General features: G+C 34.5%; 2 protein-coding genes and 1 pseudogene across 2 annotated transcripts; 1 reads left to right on the plus strand and 2 right to left on the minus strand.

The window, feature by feature from the left end:
* Positions 1-773: 773 nt before the first annotated feature.
* On the minus strand, positions 774-4,016 carry LOC120204794. Its single transcript, XM_039204811.1, has 5 exons — positions 3,043-4,016; positions 2,322-2,751; positions 2,225-2,235; positions 2,036-2,127; positions 774-1,703 (listed from the first exon to the last, which is right to left on the minus strand). The coding sequence occupies exons 1-5, from the start codon at positions 3,988-3,990 to the stop codon at positions 827-829; spliced, it is 2,358 nt and encodes a 785-aa protein (XP_039060742.1). The 5' UTR covers positions 3,991-4,016; the 3' UTR covers positions 774-826.
* A 7,689-nt stretch (positions 4,017-11,705) lies between these two features.
* On the minus strand, positions 11,706-13,191 carry LOC120204795 (annotated as a pseudogene).
* Positions 13,192-15,220: 2,029 nt separating this feature from the next.
* LOC120204796 lies at positions 15,221-16,073 on the plus strand. The gene is made up of 2 exons (XM_039204812.1): positions 15,221-15,708; positions 15,755-16,073. Exons 1-2 carry the CDS (start codon positions 15,221-15,223, stop codon positions 16,071-16,073), a joined length of 807 nt encoding a protein of 268 aa, XP_039060743.1.
* The last annotated feature ends 3,522 nt before the right edge of the window (positions 16,074-19,595 follow it).

Below are 19,595 nucleotides of genomic sequence, written 5' to 3' on the forward strand. Positions count from 1 at the left end.
TAATTGAAAAATTTGAGTTTAGTCCCTAAGATGTCATTTTAGGTCTTTTGAGCACTAAAGCAGAAACATCAAAACATCAAAACGATATCTTGAGACATCCCTATCAACGACGTTACGATACTTTGTAATCTAATTATTATATTTTAAAATTAAAAATATATATGTATTATTTTAGATAAAATTTTATTATGTTTATATTGGCCCGACTTACAATTTTTTTTGAATTCGACACTGACTAAAACAAATCAAAATTAATAATTTAGATGCTAAACATATAATTTATTCTAAAATTTATGATCCAAATTTTATTATAATTCTTTTTAATAAATTTACGCCATAATCATATTAATCTATGATTATACCAAGGAAAAAAAATAACTTCGACAATATGACAATTTGCATACAGGTTTATTTTAGGGTAAAGTACACAAGTAGTCCCTTGATTATAGGTACTATTTTATTAAATTCATCGACTATTAAAAATTACAAAATGATCCTCCGATTAATAAAGTAGTATCCTATAGTTGAGGGACAATTTGTGTATTTTACCCTAAAATAAACCAGTATTTCATTGCCAATGGATCTAAGCTGTATAAATACCCTTTTTTCCAGTCCATAAAATGAAGTATGAAATACAACACTTCCAAGTAAGGATGAACACTTTCAAACTGCTTTCATTTGTATAATTTCATGCAACCAATACCTCAACTTTGAATCGAAAATCAAGTAGGAAGTAGGTACTATGTACATATCAATGAATCGGTAACTGATTCAGATTCCGATATTTGTTGTTGTGCCTAACCGTGTTTCATGAAGATCCAATGAGTCACTTTCTCGCATTAGTTTGAACTGCTCGGATGGGCGGTGACGGCTGCGATCCGCCACCTAGAGCGGCGGCGGCAGATTCGACATGCGTAAGAAGATAGTCATATATTTTCTTCCTCAGCCTATCGACCGTTTCCGTTGAAACATTCACGGGTGTCTCGCCTTCGTCTTTACTTGAACTAAATTCGTCTAACCAGTCATTGACACTCTTGAGCTGCGTCAACATCCCGGCTATTTGACCACTGTTGGATAGAGCAGACAGGTCTACATCGGCATCTAAGAATTTCTCGACGAATCCGAAGAACCAGTATTGGGATTCCATTCGCAACATATCAGCCATGTCAACAGCCTCATCAAGGCCATTTCCCCTTGTCCATATTTCCGGTAGTGGTTGGACGACAGCCTTGGGAACAAGGCCTGAACCGTTCCCGGCTTTGCGAATAACACCCTGTGCTACAAGCTTCGAAACAACTACCGGACGGGTTTTTCCTTGGGATTTTGTGGTGCCATTCTTACCTGAACTCTCGAGAATTAATATGTTTTGGTTGGCAGGGATAGTCTTCTGGCTTTGTGCAGGTGCTGAACCATGAGTCGGCTTCGAATTATGTTCTTTTGTAAATACAGAGAAAGATGACATATCGGTAACCAATGCAGCTTGCACCCATGAAGCTGCATATTTTCGTCTATCCGATGCAACCTTTACAACCTCTTCTGGCGGGGTTCCTTCTGATTCCGGAGATGAACCGACTGGAATAGTTCTCGATAAAGAATCTGCAACCATACGAGCATTATTCAAGCTTGAGTTTAGGGTCAAGAACCGATCCACTGCAGGCTGAGGGTCGTCTTCCTTGGCAGAGGTCATAAGATTGGAATATAAGCTGCAAGACAATAATACACCAAATTTATCATAAAAGCAAAGAACAGTCAGTTGTCCAACTAGATAAAAGACATCCAAAACAAGGATAGAAACAATTGATCAAGGGATGTATAATGTAAAGATTTGCTAAATGACCTCTCGTAAATTCCATCGACAATAGCAATCTAGATAGTTCAGTTATGCAGAGTGTTCGGAGTTGAAACCTATGATTCGTAACTCGTAAGATTTTACAAGCTATTATTACAATTACTAAAGCGTTCAACAAAGTGATAAGTAGAATCAAATGCCAGACTCTGATACATTTGATGTTTCCAGGTTTTGAAACATCTGTACCTTAAACATCTAAGTACGCTATCGGAAGCTGCAGCCTCTTCCAAAGCTTCTATTGCAGCTGTTTCAGCTGCATCCCTGTGTCTCATGACCTCCTGTAACAACAAACGAATATTCGACATTAGGAATCACCAAAACAACCATATATTTTACAATCCCGAAACGGGAATTAAACAGCCAATACAAGCAAACTAAACTATCGACTAAAAACAATGACCCTTAAGCACCAATTAATGATCGTTGGCTATGTTACACGGACGTGAGAGTCGGATAGGTATATATCCAAAACATCTGTGCTTGATGTTTTTATTCGAAGCGAATTTTCTAATAGCATATGCAACCATTTTACGAAATAATCCTAACAAAGACTTGCATATAAAAGCTAGGAATGTATAGAGATCCCAAAAGTCGCATGTGCATACCTTTCCAAGCCTCGAGAGGGAAGAAGGGAGTGAGCCCAATGAAACACCACTTCCATTTGTCAACCTTTTACTATTTATCGCAACCTTAACTAGGTTCCCCAAGCCACCATTATTAGTTGGCTCTCCGGGTTTCATCCCAACATGATGTTTCTCGTGGTCACTCAACATTCCATTTGCCGCAGCTTTCTTAGTTGACACCTGAGATTTGCTCTCCTCTTTTAACGGTCTTGTAGATGTCTGGAGCTTAGTCCCCTCCTTGGATGGTAACTTTCCACTTGATATGTTTTTTCTTGTACCCTGCATCGAGATTTCAATTATTAGGCAAATGTCCATTAAAATAGTTTTAATCGCTCTGCGATGCTCAAACTGGAAGCCCCGACGTACCTATAACTAACAAGTGAACAAATAGGCAAATGTAACACAAGTATGACATATCCTGAACTCAATAGCAGAACTGAAGAATCACAGCAAGTTATGTCCTTCAAGAAATATGGTCCGGAAATTGAACAAGTATAAAACAGTAAAAACCGATGCACAACAAAGGAACAAAACCGATACTGTTATATCATATTTCAATCTTAAACTTACAGAAGAGCTCCCAGATTCTCCCTTGATATCATGCTTGGTAGCCCTCGGTGTATTCGAATGCTCCCTACCCTTCACTTCCATATTCCCTTCCCAGCTCTTTCTCAAAGCCTTGGCCCCTAACTCGGTCCCTTGAACAAGAGTTTTAATCACAGGTACCTGTTTTCCGGCCGAATTCGCCCCATGAAGAGTGTTCGCCTTCTCCACAGATCCCACCTTGGGACTTCCTTTCCTCAGCCCCTTTATTTCAGGCTGATGCTTAATCCCAGTGGCAAACTTCTCAAAAGAAGTAGGCAACGAATAACAACTCGTCGGGGATGAAGGAATCGATTGCGAACTTAATGCCTTCAGTATCCCTAAAGAACCCCTCTTCACATCCACACTCAAAGCCGGTTTACTCAATAGAGAATTCGATCGAGTCAAAGAATTCGTTTTCGTTTTCTTATCAATTTGATCATCCTTTAATCCTCCATTTGATCTAGTCCCAACAGGTTTCCCTTTCTCCCCACCATAACCACTACCTAACTTAACTTTCTCCCCAAGTTTTGAACCAAATGAACATTTACCATTAAGGAAGCCAGGAGAATGAGTTGCAACAATATCCTCAGGGCTCCCTACGCAAGGGTGTCGACCGGGAACTGGCCGAACCCCACGAATAATTGGAATCGGCGAAGCGGATTCCAACCGTTCGACATGAATGAACTGACCTAATTGGATCTTATCACTAAGAATTAAATCATCATGCTCATCAGGCAATGACACATATGTAGCATGAGATGAATCTGAAACCTTGAGGTAAAAGCCTTGGTTAGAGAACAACTCGCCACCTGCTAATGCAGGAACTATACTCACTACTTGTAATAGAGACGACCTATGCTCACCGGCAACCTTAACATCAGTGTTCATATGCTGTAAAAGCTTCAAAAGAACGCCTGGAACAAGATTTGCCATTTCTGCCACCTCCAATTTGCATTAATTTTCACACTCAAAAGATTTCCATTATGAAAGAGAATCAAAAGAGCACTTCAATGAAAGAAACTGAAGATATTAAGAAAACAAATGTGGAAAAAAAAACTTGAAACAAGGAATCAAGAATCAAAAGGTGGTGGTTTTGACAAACAGATGGTAGGTGTAAGAGTAAGAGTTAAGATTCAGAGTCTCAGAGTGCAGCCTTCTTTTGGGATCATTAATGGCAAGGAAGGAAAGGGAAAACAACAGGACATACAACAACCCAGAAGAGATTTATTAACAAAAAACACATTAATCATGGACCATCTATAAATTTTTGGAATTAAATGAGGTGAATCAATGCAACAATAGTGGCAATGCAACAAGGAAATAACAAATGAGGACAATTTTCCAAATATAATCCACCAGACCCAGAACTATCCAATTAACAAAAAATTATTTTCCAAATTCCAAAATCCAAAATGGGAAAAAAGAGAGTAAAATTTGATGAAATTTGTGTTTGTTTTGAAGTCACCCAACCCCACCAGTGAAGGGTTCAAAAGGTAAAGAAAAAACAAAGCTTGAGGAGGGGTGAACTTGAAGGTAAAGCTGGAAATTTTCCAGGAAAGGAAAGTGAAAAAAAAGGAAGAGAAAATCAGATAATTTAGCTCATTACGTGACTGACATAACATAGAATAGAGAAAGAAAATAAGATGAAAATGGTGTGTCAGGAACCTGACACACCTATATACTAAGAAACTAAACTTGAACCTGAACCTACACTTTGGCTTTAAGAATTGAATTCCCAGTTTACAGTCAATAAAAGAAAACTTAGGATTAGAGAATCAGAGATGAAGTAAAACTTGGTTTGAAGAAGTCTTCCAAGAACTAAATGGGAAACCTTTGGATGAAAAGAATGAGTTATTTTATAAATCTAACTTTTTTAATTAATATTTCAGTTTTTTCAGTGAGGTTAACTGCTTTGGTATTTATGTTTATATAAAAATCATCTTAAAATCTTAAGATTTTATTAGATTTTAAGAATAAAATTTTATTTAATTAAGACTAAATTAGAGGGATATTGATGTTGAATATAAATTGAAGAAGATGTCCATCATAAGAAATTATATAGAGAGATAGAGTGAATATTATAGTGATAGACAAAATTATTGGTAAATAAGAATAACTAATTAAAATAAATTGAGATGAAAAAAGGGCAAAAAGTCCTCAGATGTACCTGTACTTTTTTAAAAAATCAACGTGGCCCTCGTTTTATTTTTTTCCTATCAATGTGGCATTCCAAATCAGAAAATAAGTCTATTATGTCCCTTTGATCAATGTTTTTCGTCGTTAATCGTTACAATGTTGACGTGTCAATTTACGGTATTAACATGAAGATCCACGAAATTGACGTGACATTTCACGATGGTTGATAACGTGGCGGATAACATGACAGATGAGCTAAATTGACAACTCAAACATGGTAGATGGACTGCCATGTTAGTACCGTGAATCGTCACGTCAGTACCGTGAATCGTCACGTTAGTACCGTGAATCGCCATGTCAGCACTGTGGATAGCCATGTCACCACCGTAACAGTCAAACTACGAAAAAATGTGGGTCAAAGGGCCACGTTGGATTTGTTTTATGAGTTTGAGGGCCACATTGAGAGATAAAATAATAAAAGGACCGCATTAGTTTTTTTCCTAAAGTATAGGGACCTACGATGTCTTTTTGCCAAAAAATAACTATATAATTTATTTATAAAAATATAATTTTTTTTTATTAATATTGTTGAGCCAATGAAATGCAAGAATTCAGAGTGAGAATCTAGGCAGAGAGAATAAGTAAACTATCAAAATTAAACTTATAAGTTTTTCTAATACGGTAGAATTTTTTAATTATGGGTAAACTATAGCAATGGTCATTACACTTTTAAGGTGCTTGTATTTTAGTCATTAAAATCGAAAAATTTTATTAGTCTCCGTACTTTAAGAATGTTTTCATTTCCGCCACTATTATCAACTGCCGTAACGGCAGTGACCAAAACTAAAGCATTCCTTAAGCTCATTGACTATTAGTGTGGCTTACCCTTTAAGTATTTTAATAATGAATGCAATTGGTTGCATGTCCGACGCAAATGTCATGCACCCAAGATAATTTTTCTTCCCTATACTTTAATATTTATTTATTTATTTTCATTGGTTAAATAAATAAATAAATTATAAAAAGAAAAGTGCATAAATTATTTATATGAAAAAAAATTATTATTATTATTATGACTTATGGAGAACAACTTAAACCCTATGGAAAGTCAATATACTCATTCAACCTCTTTTATTTACATAAATGTTATTGTTATGTAAATAAAAGAACACCTACTTCTTGTGGAAGAATTTGTGGACAAAAACATTGGATTCTTTAGCTTTAAAAATGCTATCAATACATCATAACTCATTATTATTATTATTATAAAAGATTTGTTTACATGTATGAATCAACTTATCTAAGTGGTTAAATGAATCTTTATTTTTCCTAGAGTTTATGGGTTCGAGCACCAACGATTGCAGCATGGTGATTGAGCGTCAATTGTTAAATGAGTGAAAAAATAGTTAGAACAGATACTACTTTATAATCATATTAACTCAATAAAAAAATATTTTTTGTTATCATTGAAATCTTGACTGAGTTAATATGATCGAAGTTTTAGGGTTCTCGAGATCTTATAATTTAAATTATTTATATTATTGACTAACTGTTAGTTGATAAAATTATTGACTTAATTAATTTTTCTTTCAAATTTGTGGAAAAAAAACAAAAGGAATAAAGCAGATTTAATAATTAAAAAAACCCATGATAATATATACCAAAGAGTAAAGACTATTATTAATTAGTATTTGTTGACTTAAAGCTAACAAAGATAAAGCAACATAAATGGTCATTGTCCACACGAACCATCATTTAATAAGCAGTCTTCAAGCAAAAGATTCGCTGTTCGTTAAGAAATTAATTAATAATTAATAAAAAATTATCAAAGCATTTCCCACTCCAAAGAACTTTACCAACTTTTTAACTAAATATGATGAGTTATAAAGGATTTTTTTATTACTTTTTAGAATTATTATATGGATAAGTTTAGAGTAACTGACACATACCGATATAAACTATTAATGATGTGCAATATGCATTATTAATATAAAAATATGATAAAATTTATAAATAGTTATTAAATTTATTAAAATCATCATTTTACCGTTGAATTTTTAAAAGTTATAAAATGAATATTAAACTTTAAATTTTATTTAAAATATAAGTATTAGTCGTGAAATATTTTTAAGGGAGTAAATAAAAAATATTTTATTTGGCCCCTAAGTCATAACAAAAATTTTATTTTCATATTTTTTTCAATATTTTTTAGTAATAATCTAAAAAAGAAAATGAGAAATTAGAATTCTTTATATATATATAAACAATTCATTTTCAAATTTAAAAATCATAATTCCTTAAAAAATTTAATTCATTTTCAAATTTAAGTCATAACAAAAATTATCAGGTTGTGACATGTGTCACTTAACGACCAAACTTAATGGTCTGTCACGACTTGGCCCAATTTAAGTTATGGAATGAAACGTTAGGTACCAAACTGAAACGAAATAAACGTTAGGCACTAAACTAGGACCAAAGGCATACGTTGAGCACCTTTTATATATTTAAGCCTAAATTCAATATTTATAATATGACATAAAATATAATATTTAATTTATAAAAGTGAAATTTTAGTTATAATTAAAGGAACAAATAAGGTTTTTTTTTAATTTCACATGCCACTTCACTTCTTTAATTATAGATAATGGTGTTGCAACCATTCTTTAACATAATCTATAATTTATTGTCTATTATATAAGTTCAGCGAATTTGGTGTCCAAAAATATCATTTTTGATATAGTTTAATGTCCATTTGTAAGTTTTACCTTATAAAATTAGTGGGGATATCAATATTTGACATCCATTTCAGAATTTTCCTTATTATATATACTAATAGTTCCAACAGAATACATGTTTTTTAATCAATTATTGTATTTGATCAAATTATTTTTTATAATTCAATTTAAATATTTTTTTTTCATTATTTAATTTAAAGTCACGTTGATTACGAATTTAAAAAATAGTCAGCCAATGTATTAAATACAAGTGGTTCTTATCCTATATTTTTAATATTTAAATATGGATATAAGAAGAGGAAAAAGGAAATTTGAGATTTTACAATGCTATGGTTGGGATACTTTGATCCACCTGCATGTGACTTGTAGGGCTATAGTGTTCTTAAACCGTATAATTTAGATACTAAATACGTAGCTTACCCTATAATTTAAACCTTCTTTTCATGCTTCGAACATACATGTGTATTCTTATGAATGATAGTTTAGATACTAAAACGGATTACAACGATTCTCACTTGTAGTTCGCTCCTACAATTATCATATATTCGAGATTGCATATTTGAAACGATTATCATATATTCGAGATTGCAGATTTGAAACTATGTTATTCAAATTTGTATTTGTATCACTCACTAATATATTTTACTTATGATTGTCCAAAATGTATATATATGATATTGATCTAAATGATGTCCTTTGAAACTAATGCAATCTACTAACCCTAAACCAATTATGGTACATTTAGTTCACGGAATATAAGATTACCAGTGGGAATAGGATTATCGGAATGTAACATTACCTAACACATTACTGGGAATGTTACATTACTGTGTTTGGTTTGTTTGGCAGTAATGTAAGATTACAATGTTTGGTTGAAGGAATAAAAGATTACCGTAATGTATATTTTACCAAATTGACCTTGTTCTATACTTTATATAAAAATTAATCGATAATATATTATTTTATTATTTAAATATATCATGTATTATTTTAATTTTAATTAATATTAAATTTTACATAATTTATTTAAAAAATATATTAAAATTTTACTTCAATATAATTTATATAAAAATATATCATGTTCAATTTAAGGATTTTTAACTTTCACTATGATATTGAATCGGCCATGTCGATGATTCAGTTGGGTAATATTTTCCACATAAAATAGCTTCCAAATTTCCCTTCATTGGTGCCTTTAAATTTATTTGAAGTGAATGCTATAAATTAATGTGAGTCTGTACAATTGTTTGATAACTACAAAGCCAACAAATAATGAATTGACTGTCTGTTAGATATCTGCAAGTTCATGTACAAAATACTTGACCAAATATCAATCTAGAAACATATTCGAAAGTAATTATACAAATTGAGGCAGCGGCCCTGAACCGTGGTGACATCTATTAAAGACAAGGTTTTTACTACATAACAAAAACTATCAAAAGTTTTTAACATATTCGAAAACTAGCACATTAATGAACACTAATTTAACAGTTCTAAAGTAAGTAAAAACAGAAATTGCTGAAACACTTTAACAACAACAAATGTTGAAACACTTTTATTGAAGGTATTTGTTACAAAAACACCTTTTCTAACACCAGAACCCCAAGACTAAACAATGCAAACCTGTATAATTGCCAACAGACATACCAATAAGAAGAAAAATTTTATTGACAATCCTATATAATTGGACTAATACTTCCATTAATGTTTAGGAATTTATTGGCGTGCTACTCTTACTACTAGCAATACTTTACTAAGAACCCAAAAGACTTATCAAAGAAGAAAAATGATAAATACCAATTGCTAAACTAAAACGTAATAACGAAAAGAAGAAGAAGAAGAAGAAGAAGAAGCAAATTGCTACTGATATAATAACTTAAGAGTTCATTGATAAAATTTATTAAAGTTACCCTCAAATGTTTATATACCAAAAAATCAATCAATACAAATCTATTACCCCCTCCACAGGAAGTAAGCACAACTTACAAACAATGGCTACTTATCCAAGAAAACCACAACAACACCATTTTACTTAAAGATGGTACTCCAATTAAAAATAATTAAAAAAAGGCTTTAGAAAGCAACATCATTAATATAGGTTAGAAATTCAATTAACAATTACATAGATTGACAATGCAAATAATAACATTGCAGGAACCCGATTAAAATTAGTTTCAAATACAATAACCCTAACAAACAAGCACCTAAATCAATTCAGCTACTCATATACAAAGAGAATAATTAAAGACCAGCAATTTTGATTATACATCCACTATGCTAAACCACTTAAAAAGGAAGACATTATGATCTAACAAGATGATCACAGATAACAAGTCTATAAACATCAACTCCTATCTAAAATGCTTTTTCATTTTTCATTTGAAAGCATAATCAATTTCCTTACTCTTTTCTTTTCATTAATACGAGAATACTTTCTCTAATTCAAACTCACTTACATCATATAAATACCACCCCTGACAAATTGACCATACAATAAAACTATGCGTCTTTCATAGAGAAAAGCCCTAATTCACAACCGCATTCTAACAGCCAAGACCAACGGCTTCAATACACAAAACTCACAACATTTCCCTTCCACTAATTAAAAAGAACCAACATTTATCAAAACCAAGAAAACAAACACTCTTTCATGATGAGTTTTAGTTTCTAGGGTGCAATTCCAATGTCAGGAAAAAACATAGTAAAGCATAGCTAGCAATAGCAATTAGAACTCTTCCGAAAAGAAGGATTAAAATAGGGGGAAATCCAGCAAAACAGTAGCAAACTGAATCAAATACGATTGCAATAATGTGTAATTTCATTCATTCGACATGATTAAGTGATGAAAACATGCAAAACTCACAACTATAGACGAAGAAATCAAGCAACGTAGAGGATCAAATTATACGTGAAATTTATATCTTAAAAAAAGAGAGAAGTAAAACAAATTACATGTAATGAAGTTTGATGCATTGACTTGATTCTGATTCTTAAAAAGATTAGAAAACAATACATCAAGAAACGGAATAATCAAATGAAAATAAAGAGTAATCATACAACCATTACCATACAGCGATGTCGTGCATTTTGTGTTTCCTACTCCAATCTTCCTCTATATCCTCTTTCCTGTTTTATTTTTCTTTACCCCAAATCAAAACCCTCGATTTCAAAACCTACCCAATTCCCCTTCCTTCGATTATTAAGCCAATCCTATTTTTCTGAACCCAAACTCTGCCTTCTGTTCCTAAGGTAAAGTTTCTCTCATTGCTGGGAAAATAAATGAAAGGGAGTGGAGAAGAAATCTTACCAGGAGAATCTCACTGGGAAAACGAAGAATTTTTCGCAGGGGCAATCTCACGGGGAGAAGAAGATATCGCAGATGCAAGCTCACGGGGAAGAGAATGGTATTTTAGCCCTTAAGCACGGGAATAAAAATATACCTAAAACACATGTAGGAATAACATTCCAGGAATAAACACACAAAAATTTACTGTTGATAATGAGATATTACCCTCACTTGGGAATCTTGCCCATCCAAACATGGGCATATAAATCAGGAAAAAAATATTCCTAGGGGGAATGATAAAATCCTTGATCCAAACGGGCCCTTAATGCATTTTGAGTCCTTAAAGGGTCATATTTCTGTACTCAAATTCAATATTGGTATTATCATTTCGATTAATATTATTTCATTACATGTTATTCTTTGGTGTACATATAATAGAAATATATAGTATATTGTATAAAAGCTACATTCAACTTCGATTGTTTCTCTTATAAGAAAACTATTAATTAACCATTGATAAGTTCATATCATCCTACAGAACTCCATAAAACAGCACATTTATCCAATTACAGAAAAAAATTGAAATTCACTGTTGCAAAATGGCCTGAAATACCATAAAACAAAGATTAAAATCTAGCTTCCGTCGCCTATAAATCGAGCAACCGAACCGGGACAATCATATTTTCACAGGTCTTGAACACTCAAACCTGTAAACATGGAAACAATCGAGAACATAAGGTTAAGCCCGATTGTGATGTCACCAGCATGGCAAGAACAAGAGCAACTAGCTACAGATCTGTAATTCGTTCCGAATAAGGATTATATTTGAATCAAAATGAGAAAGAAACAAGACTCTGCCATCATTGTCTCGACCCAAAACCTTGTGATACGGATCTACCATCATGATACCGGTTTGATAGCAATGGGAACAACAGTTTTTTTTTAAATATGGATCTACTACTCTGTGCTATGCTCGCTCATTTCAAGCAAGGATTTTCGCTGAATCAAAGTACGAAAAACAAGGCACCTCTGTCATGATCTCAACTGAGAAGCTCAAGATATTAATAACATGGTAAAAAAGAAACAACTGGATCAATTGTATGAGAAAATGGGAACAATGGTTCGTTTTTGTTAGTCTACAATTCTATAATACATATGTTGATTTCAAATAAGGATGCTGCCATGCTGGTTGAATCAAAACACAAAAAACAAGGTTCCTCCATCATGCTCAAAAGCAGAACCTTCTGATAATTTACCGGTATGTAAGAATAAACAGTAGGGTACAGTAAATTGCATCCTTCTTTTATGGAATCATCAATAACAACAGTTCGGTTAGTCTAAGGATCTATGATTCTATGATATTCTTGTTCAATTCAAATAAGGATGCTTGTTGAATAAAAAAGCAAGGGAAAAAAGGGCACAATTGCATTGTATCAATGTACCTGGAGGAAGAGACTGCTTCAACTTGTCAGCCTTTTCGGCATCCGACACACAAAGTGTGTACAAGTACTTGGAGCAGCGGACCTTGAACTTGACAACATCTTTACTCTTCTAGATCTTCACCGAGCGAGCATCCTTCCTCCTGGCGGTGAGAAGGAAGTCTTTGATCTCATGAATCTGCTTAGGCTGTAAATCATTAAACGGAAAACATTCATTTTAGGAACTTGGAGCATAAACCACAGATAAAAAAAATGCAAGTTAAGCTTTCAATTACATCACATTTATCAATGCAACAAATCAATTACAGTGAACATCCATGGACCGTAACATTTAGAATTACCATAAGCAGATTAGCAACACAAAGAACAATGAACACACAGATTATAGCTTTGATCTCATGAATCTGCTTAGGCAGTAAATCATTAAACGGAAAAATCCATTTTAGGAACTCAAAGCATAAACCGCAGATCAAAAAAGCGAGATAAGCTTTCGATCACATCACATTTATCAATATAACAAATCAATTACAGTGAACATCGATGGACCGCAACATCACTTTAGAATTACAATAAGCAGGTTAGCAACTCAAAGAACAATGATAACACGGATTAAAGCTAAAATATTTGTAAACCACGCACATTTCTTTTCAATTGAGGAGAAAACCAAAAAGATATAAACACCAGAGCATTCAAATGCTGACAAACTGAGTAATGAAGGAAGAACAAGAGCATCAAAATAAGAACAGATTCATAGATTTAAAGATAAAATTTGAAGAGATAAATGGGTTTTACCATTTTCGATTGAAGAGTTGAGAGAGTACTTCGCGTTAACCCAAGCAAGAAACGGCGCTCAAAACGTAGGATTCTTCGATATTTAACTATATATGGTGCTCACGGAAAACCCTAGAGAAAATTTATATTGTATTGACCCTTTTAACCTTGGTAATTGGTTAAATGATATTAGAATTCTTGATAATTGGTAAACGAGTTGAGTCGAGTCGAGATCTAGTATTGATAAACTCGATTTCACTGAAAATGTTTGAAGTTGAATCAAATTTGAAATAAAAAATTGAGGCTGAATTTAAAAGCTCGCGAGTTTAAAATTTTCAAATTTTATTTGAAACAAAAAATTAAAGTTCAGCTCGAGCATGAAAAAACTTGAAATTAAAATATTTTCAAACTCAGCTTAATTGAAGCTCAAATTTGATGTCAAACCTAAATGATGAAACTTTATATTGTAAATTCTTTTATATATTTATATATATTAATATTATTAATAATTTAATTTGAAATTTTAATATATAAATTTTTTGAGTTGCTTAAGAGTTTTCAATTCAAGTATTAAGTAGTTCGTTTTGGCTCAAATTCCTGCTCAAATCGAGTAGAGGATTTAGCACGTAAGAGAAATATCCTTCCCAAGTGATCGTATGGGTTCGATTGCCAGGACTTCCTTATCGTTACTATACAAAGGCTGTGTTTAGACGTATTGCTTCTTTCATTGGGAGGGTTGTTAAGATCGATTACAATACGGATGTTGGGGGACGAGGCAAGTTTGCCGGTTTGGCGGTTATAGTTGACTTGAACACGCCCTTGCTTTCATGTATCCGAATTGACGGTATGATTCAGAAACTAGAATATGAGGGTCTTCAACATGTTTGTTTCGGATGTGGGGTTTATGGACACTCTAAAGAAGATTGTAGGGCTAATGAGGGTGATAAAGAGACTGTGGAAGGCACCGATAATCCTCTGGTGCAGGCTAAGGATGTTCCTCAGGATGTTGTGTCGGAATCTAATTTGTTCGGACCCTGGATGGTCGTTCCGGAGAGAAAGAAAAGAGGAGGGTCATCTCGGTCGAATGTGAAAGAAGCTAACAAACAGGGATCGGGCTCGAGGTTTGCAAGTCTGGATGTGGAAAATGTAAAAATAACTGAGGAGAAGGAAAGTTCGAAAAAGAGTGTGTGACGCATGGCTACTGCTGAGGTAAATCCCACTGTTAAAAATAGTTCTAATGATATCCCAGCTGCTACAGTCACTGCAAAAAATGCAGCTTATAAGGAGTCGAATCCTGACAAGAAAGGTAAGGCGAAGAAGGGAAAGAAGCCAGCTAGAACAGTTCCCATGGGTGAAACCGAGAATATTCAGGTTGTTGAGCATGCCACGTCGATCAAATCTGGTACGCACCGAGCCCTTATTATTATTGAATCGGATGAGGTTTAGTCGTCTAAAATGGCCAAGAGTGTTCAACGGGATAGACGTATAGTTGGAAAGGAAAATGTTGTTCCGAGCAGGAAACAGTTACAAACATGACCGAGACCGCATACCATCAGCAATACCAGTATGCCGCCTGCTGCTGATTTGGTTCGTCTTATTTCGTCGCAGTTAGATTATGCTTTCTCTGGGGATGGTCTGCGAAGCACCCATATATCGGGAGAGTTGGCAGGAGAGTCGTCGTTAGCTCAATCTTCCGATGAAGTGGAATATGCTTTGCCCGATAATCCGATGGATGTGCCTGTGGGTGAGGGCACCATCAATGAGTGTTAAGATCACCTGTTTTCGTCGTTCTGATGATGAGGATCATGCTTTGGAATTGCCAAGGAGCAACAAGCTCGGCTTTTAAAGGTCATTTCTTGAATTTTATTCGTGAATTTCACCCTTCTGTTGTGGCTATGTTCGAAGCGCGAATTAGTGGTTCCAATGCAGACCGGGTTATTAGTTCTCTTGGGTTTGATCGATCTTTCAAAGTGGAAGCTCAGGGATTTCGAAGAGATATCTGGCTCATTTGGAAGGTGAATGTTGAGGTGAACATTATTCATATGTCTAACCAATCTATTAATATGGAGGTTCAGTTCCAATTTACGACTGTTTATGCGAGTCCTTCTAAAGCGAGACGGTCGAATCTTTGGCAGCATATTGGGAATATTAACCTTAGAAACGGAATTCCTTGGCTCATCGGAGGTGATTTTAATGTTATCCTGTCTGCCGATGAGCGTCGTGGTGGAGCCTTAGTTCATAATTGTGGCAGTAAGGCTTTCTCGGAATTTTCTTTTTGCAAATGGTTTGTCTGATTTGGGTTTTCGGGGCCCTCCTTTTACGTGGTCTAGGGGTAATCTTTATCAAGGGCTGGACAGGTGTGTTGGTAATTCTATTTGGACAGCTACTTTCCTTGATGTTCATGTGTTGCATCTTGATAGTTTGGGCTCGGATCACCAACATTCCTTGTCCTTAGTTTCGTTATTGAAAAAACTTAATTTAGAACTGGAGTCTGTTATGGATCAAGAAGAGTCCCTATGGCGTCAGAAAGCTTGTTCGCGATGGATTTTGCAAGGGGATCGGAATACTAAGTTTTTTCATACTTCGGTGGTGAGGCGAAGGTGTGCTAATCGTATTTCCGCTCTCAAGAGAAATGATGGGAGTTGGTGAACCGATTCGGATGTGTGGCCATTGATTTCTTCAAGAATATCTTCACCAGTTCAGTGGGTGGACATCATCACATCAATCGTACCATATCCGTGGTTTATTTCGCCGGTTGACTCCGATGGATTGTGGAAGATGTACACTCCCAATTTCTAATATTGAAATCCGACGGGCTCTATTTGGTATGGGAGCTTCCAAGGCCCCGGGGGTGGATGGTTTGAATGCTGGTTTCTATCAGCGTAATTGGCCACTGTGGGTGCTTCTGTTTGCGAGTTTGTTAGGAATGTTTTTAACACCGATGAAATCCCGAGTCATATAAATCAGACGTTAATTGTCCTTATTCCGAAAGTTCCGCTGCCTGAGTCAATGAGTCAGTTTTGTCCAATCAGTCTCTGCACTATCATTTACAAAGTTATCTCCAGAATTTTGGTAAATCGCCTAAAGCCTTACCTTCCTTGTTGGGTTTGTGAAAATAAATCTAGCTGTGTCGGGTCGCTCGATAATGGATAATATCTTTCTGACTCAAGAAATTATCCACTCAATGCGAAAGAAGACAGGGAAGAAGGGTTGGATGGCTCTGAAAATTGATTTGGAGAAAGCGTACGATCGTCTAGAGTGAGATTTCATCATAGATATAGTGATTGATATCGGAATTCTTGGATCTTTGCGCAAACTAATTATGCAGTATGTCACTACAGTTTCTTCTCGACTCCTTGGAATGGAAATATGGCTGAGCATTTTACTCCAATCCGGGGATTCGTCAAGGAGATCCTTTATCCCCTACATATTTGTACTTTGTATGGAGCGTCTTCCTCAATCAATTAGTGCGGAAGTGGAGGGGATGCTTTGAAACCCTTCAAAACTTTTTCTCGTGGTCCAGATATTTCTCATTTTTTGCGGATGACATGCTTTTATTCACTGAGGCTTCGATGAATCAATTGCAGGTTATTCAGCCGGTCCTTTCTGAATTTTGTGGGGCTTCCGATCGTAAAGTTAGTGTGGCCAAGACTATGACATTCTTTTCCAGGAATGTTCCTAGTAGTCTTCGTAATTCGATCATAAAGTTAGTGTGGCCAAGACTACGACAATCTTTCCAGGAATGTTCCCAGTAGTCTTCGTAATTCGATCAGTGGTGGATTTGGGTTTGGTGAGGTGAGTGACCTTGGAAAATATCTTGACGTTTCGGTTTTTCATAAAAGGGTCACTATAGCCTCCTATCATTATCTTGTTCAGAATGTTGAAAGGAAGCTTAGTGGATGGAAAGCTAGGTGCTTACCCTTGACAGGAAGAATTTTATTAGCTAAAACGGTTTTTCTGCGATCCCAACCTATACTTTGCAGACTGCGGTTCTTCCTAAAGCAACTTGCTCGGCTATTGAGAGACTTATTCGTCGTTTTGTTTGGGGTATAGCTTCAACGAGAGGTGGGGTTCATTTGTTAAATGGGTCGATATGTGTAAGCCTATCGCTGCGGGAGGCATGGGATTACGTAAGTTGGAATTTGTGAATGATGATTTTCTAATGAAGTTAGCGTTTCAGATTCTGGCTTGTAGGGATACTCTTTGGGTGCGGTTTGTTCAGACGAAGTACAAGTGTGGGGATGGAGTTCCCGAGGTATTATGGAGCACCAATTGTTCTCGTCTTTGGAAGAGTATGAGCATTGTTTGGGATATTGTTCATAATAATTTGATTCGATCCATTGGCTCGGGTACGGAGACTGATTTTTGGTACGACCATTGGATCGAGGATGTCGGTCCCCTTATTGAGTATGTTGATCCTGGGATGGTTTCGTCCATCCAGTGCGCGACGGTTGCTTCGATGGCCGGTAGCCGAGGAGAGTGGCATTGCAGTTGTTTGACTCGTTACTGCCCAGAGATATCTTGCTGCGTATTGCAGCAATAAAGGCGCTTGATGCACGCTTGTCTATCGATCCAATCGGGTGGCGTGGATCTAAAGATCGCTCATTCTCCTTGAAGTCTGCGTATTTGATTCGGTATAGGCCTGGCCATCAAATCCCTGTTTGGTCCTCCATTCATAAGTTCCGGGGATTACCGAAGGTCAAAGTTTGTCTATGGCTCATGTGTTGCTGTAAGCTTATGACCAACGAGGAACGGTGTAAACGGAGTTTTACGATGGACAGTAGCTGCGGGATTTGCGGTGCAATGATGGAAGATATAGAACACGTGTTTAAATTGTGTCCGGCTGCTATTCAAGCTTGTCTGCTCTTGTAATGAGTTCTATGCTTTGGATTTGCATGAGTGGATTAATGCCAATTTGAATGGTGCTACTTGGCCAGCAAAAATTATTGAGAATTGGGACCTTTTATTTGCTTATGTGATTTGGTATATTTGGATTGGTTACTTCCTTTGTGAACGAAGGATTATTTAGACTGATTCATTGTATTATATTAGTATGAGTACTCTTTTCCTCCATTTAAGACATTTAAGATTAGAGATGCTTTTAACGAGTCTCGTATTAATATGTGTAACCGTTTATAGTCGTACATTTGACCCCAAAAAATCGTGAGAAAAATTATCGCAAGCATGAATATAATTGGAGAAAAGACATCTAAGAAAGTTTACATTCAAACATTTTTTTTTAAATAAACACTATATTTATATATAATAAAAAAAGAAAATAAACGAAATAAGAAATAAAATTAAATTCGGCACTAGTAGATGTTGTGGTATTTATAATTTAAGGATTATCAATTTTGGCGTTTAACAAATGTCGAATATTTTTTTGTGTCAAATTTAATATTTAGATTCACTAATAAGTACTAATAAAAAAATCACTCTAAGTATCAATTTAAATAAAAATATTATGATTTAAATATTTATTAAAATAAAAAATTAAAGTACCAAAGTAAATATTAAGACCGACGTCATATATTTAAATTAGACTAAAAAGATTTAGATATTAAATAGAATATTAAAGCTAAAATATATATGAAAACCTTTTGGATAAAACCTTAATATATTAAGACCGACATCAATTATGAATATTTATTTAAGCTAAAATATTAAGGTTAAAAGATTTAATTAAGATCGACGTCAAATATTAATATATTTAAAGGAAAATTCTACGACGCTAGACGAATATTGATGAACACTACTAACGATGAAGATCATTAATTTAATTTACAAAACTTTAAAATTATAAAGTAATCAACTTGTAATTATAAAGTATTGCGATTTTCGCGTTGCGATTTTAAGTTTCAAAAACTATTCTTCTGCAAATTGAAACTTGAATAAATTGCATTTCTTCAACAAAAAGACAAAACAAAGACAAATACTAACTTCACAGGGTTAAAGACTAAACAATTTAGCAGTATTGACAGCAACCGAATGAATTTACTAAGCAATCTCAGTGAAATGGTTAATCTTTATATATATTGAAATTACCAGTAAATTTATCATCAATATAAGAAAAATCTAATAATAATACAAAAATTTCAAAATAAAAATAAGAGATTAAAAAACTAACCCTCGGTGGTTGATTTTCTATTTTTGACCGTGAATGGTTGTGAG

This window comes from Hibiscus syriacus, unplaced genomic scaffold (genome assembly GCF_006381635.1).
Source record: "Hibiscus syriacus cultivar Baekdansim isolate YM2019G1 unplaced genomic scaffold, ASM638163v2 tig00011718_pilon, whole genome shotgun sequence".
In the NCBI taxonomy this organism is placed as follows: Eukaryota; Viridiplantae; Streptophyta; class Magnoliopsida; order Malvales; family Malvaceae; genus Hibiscus; species Hibiscus syriacus.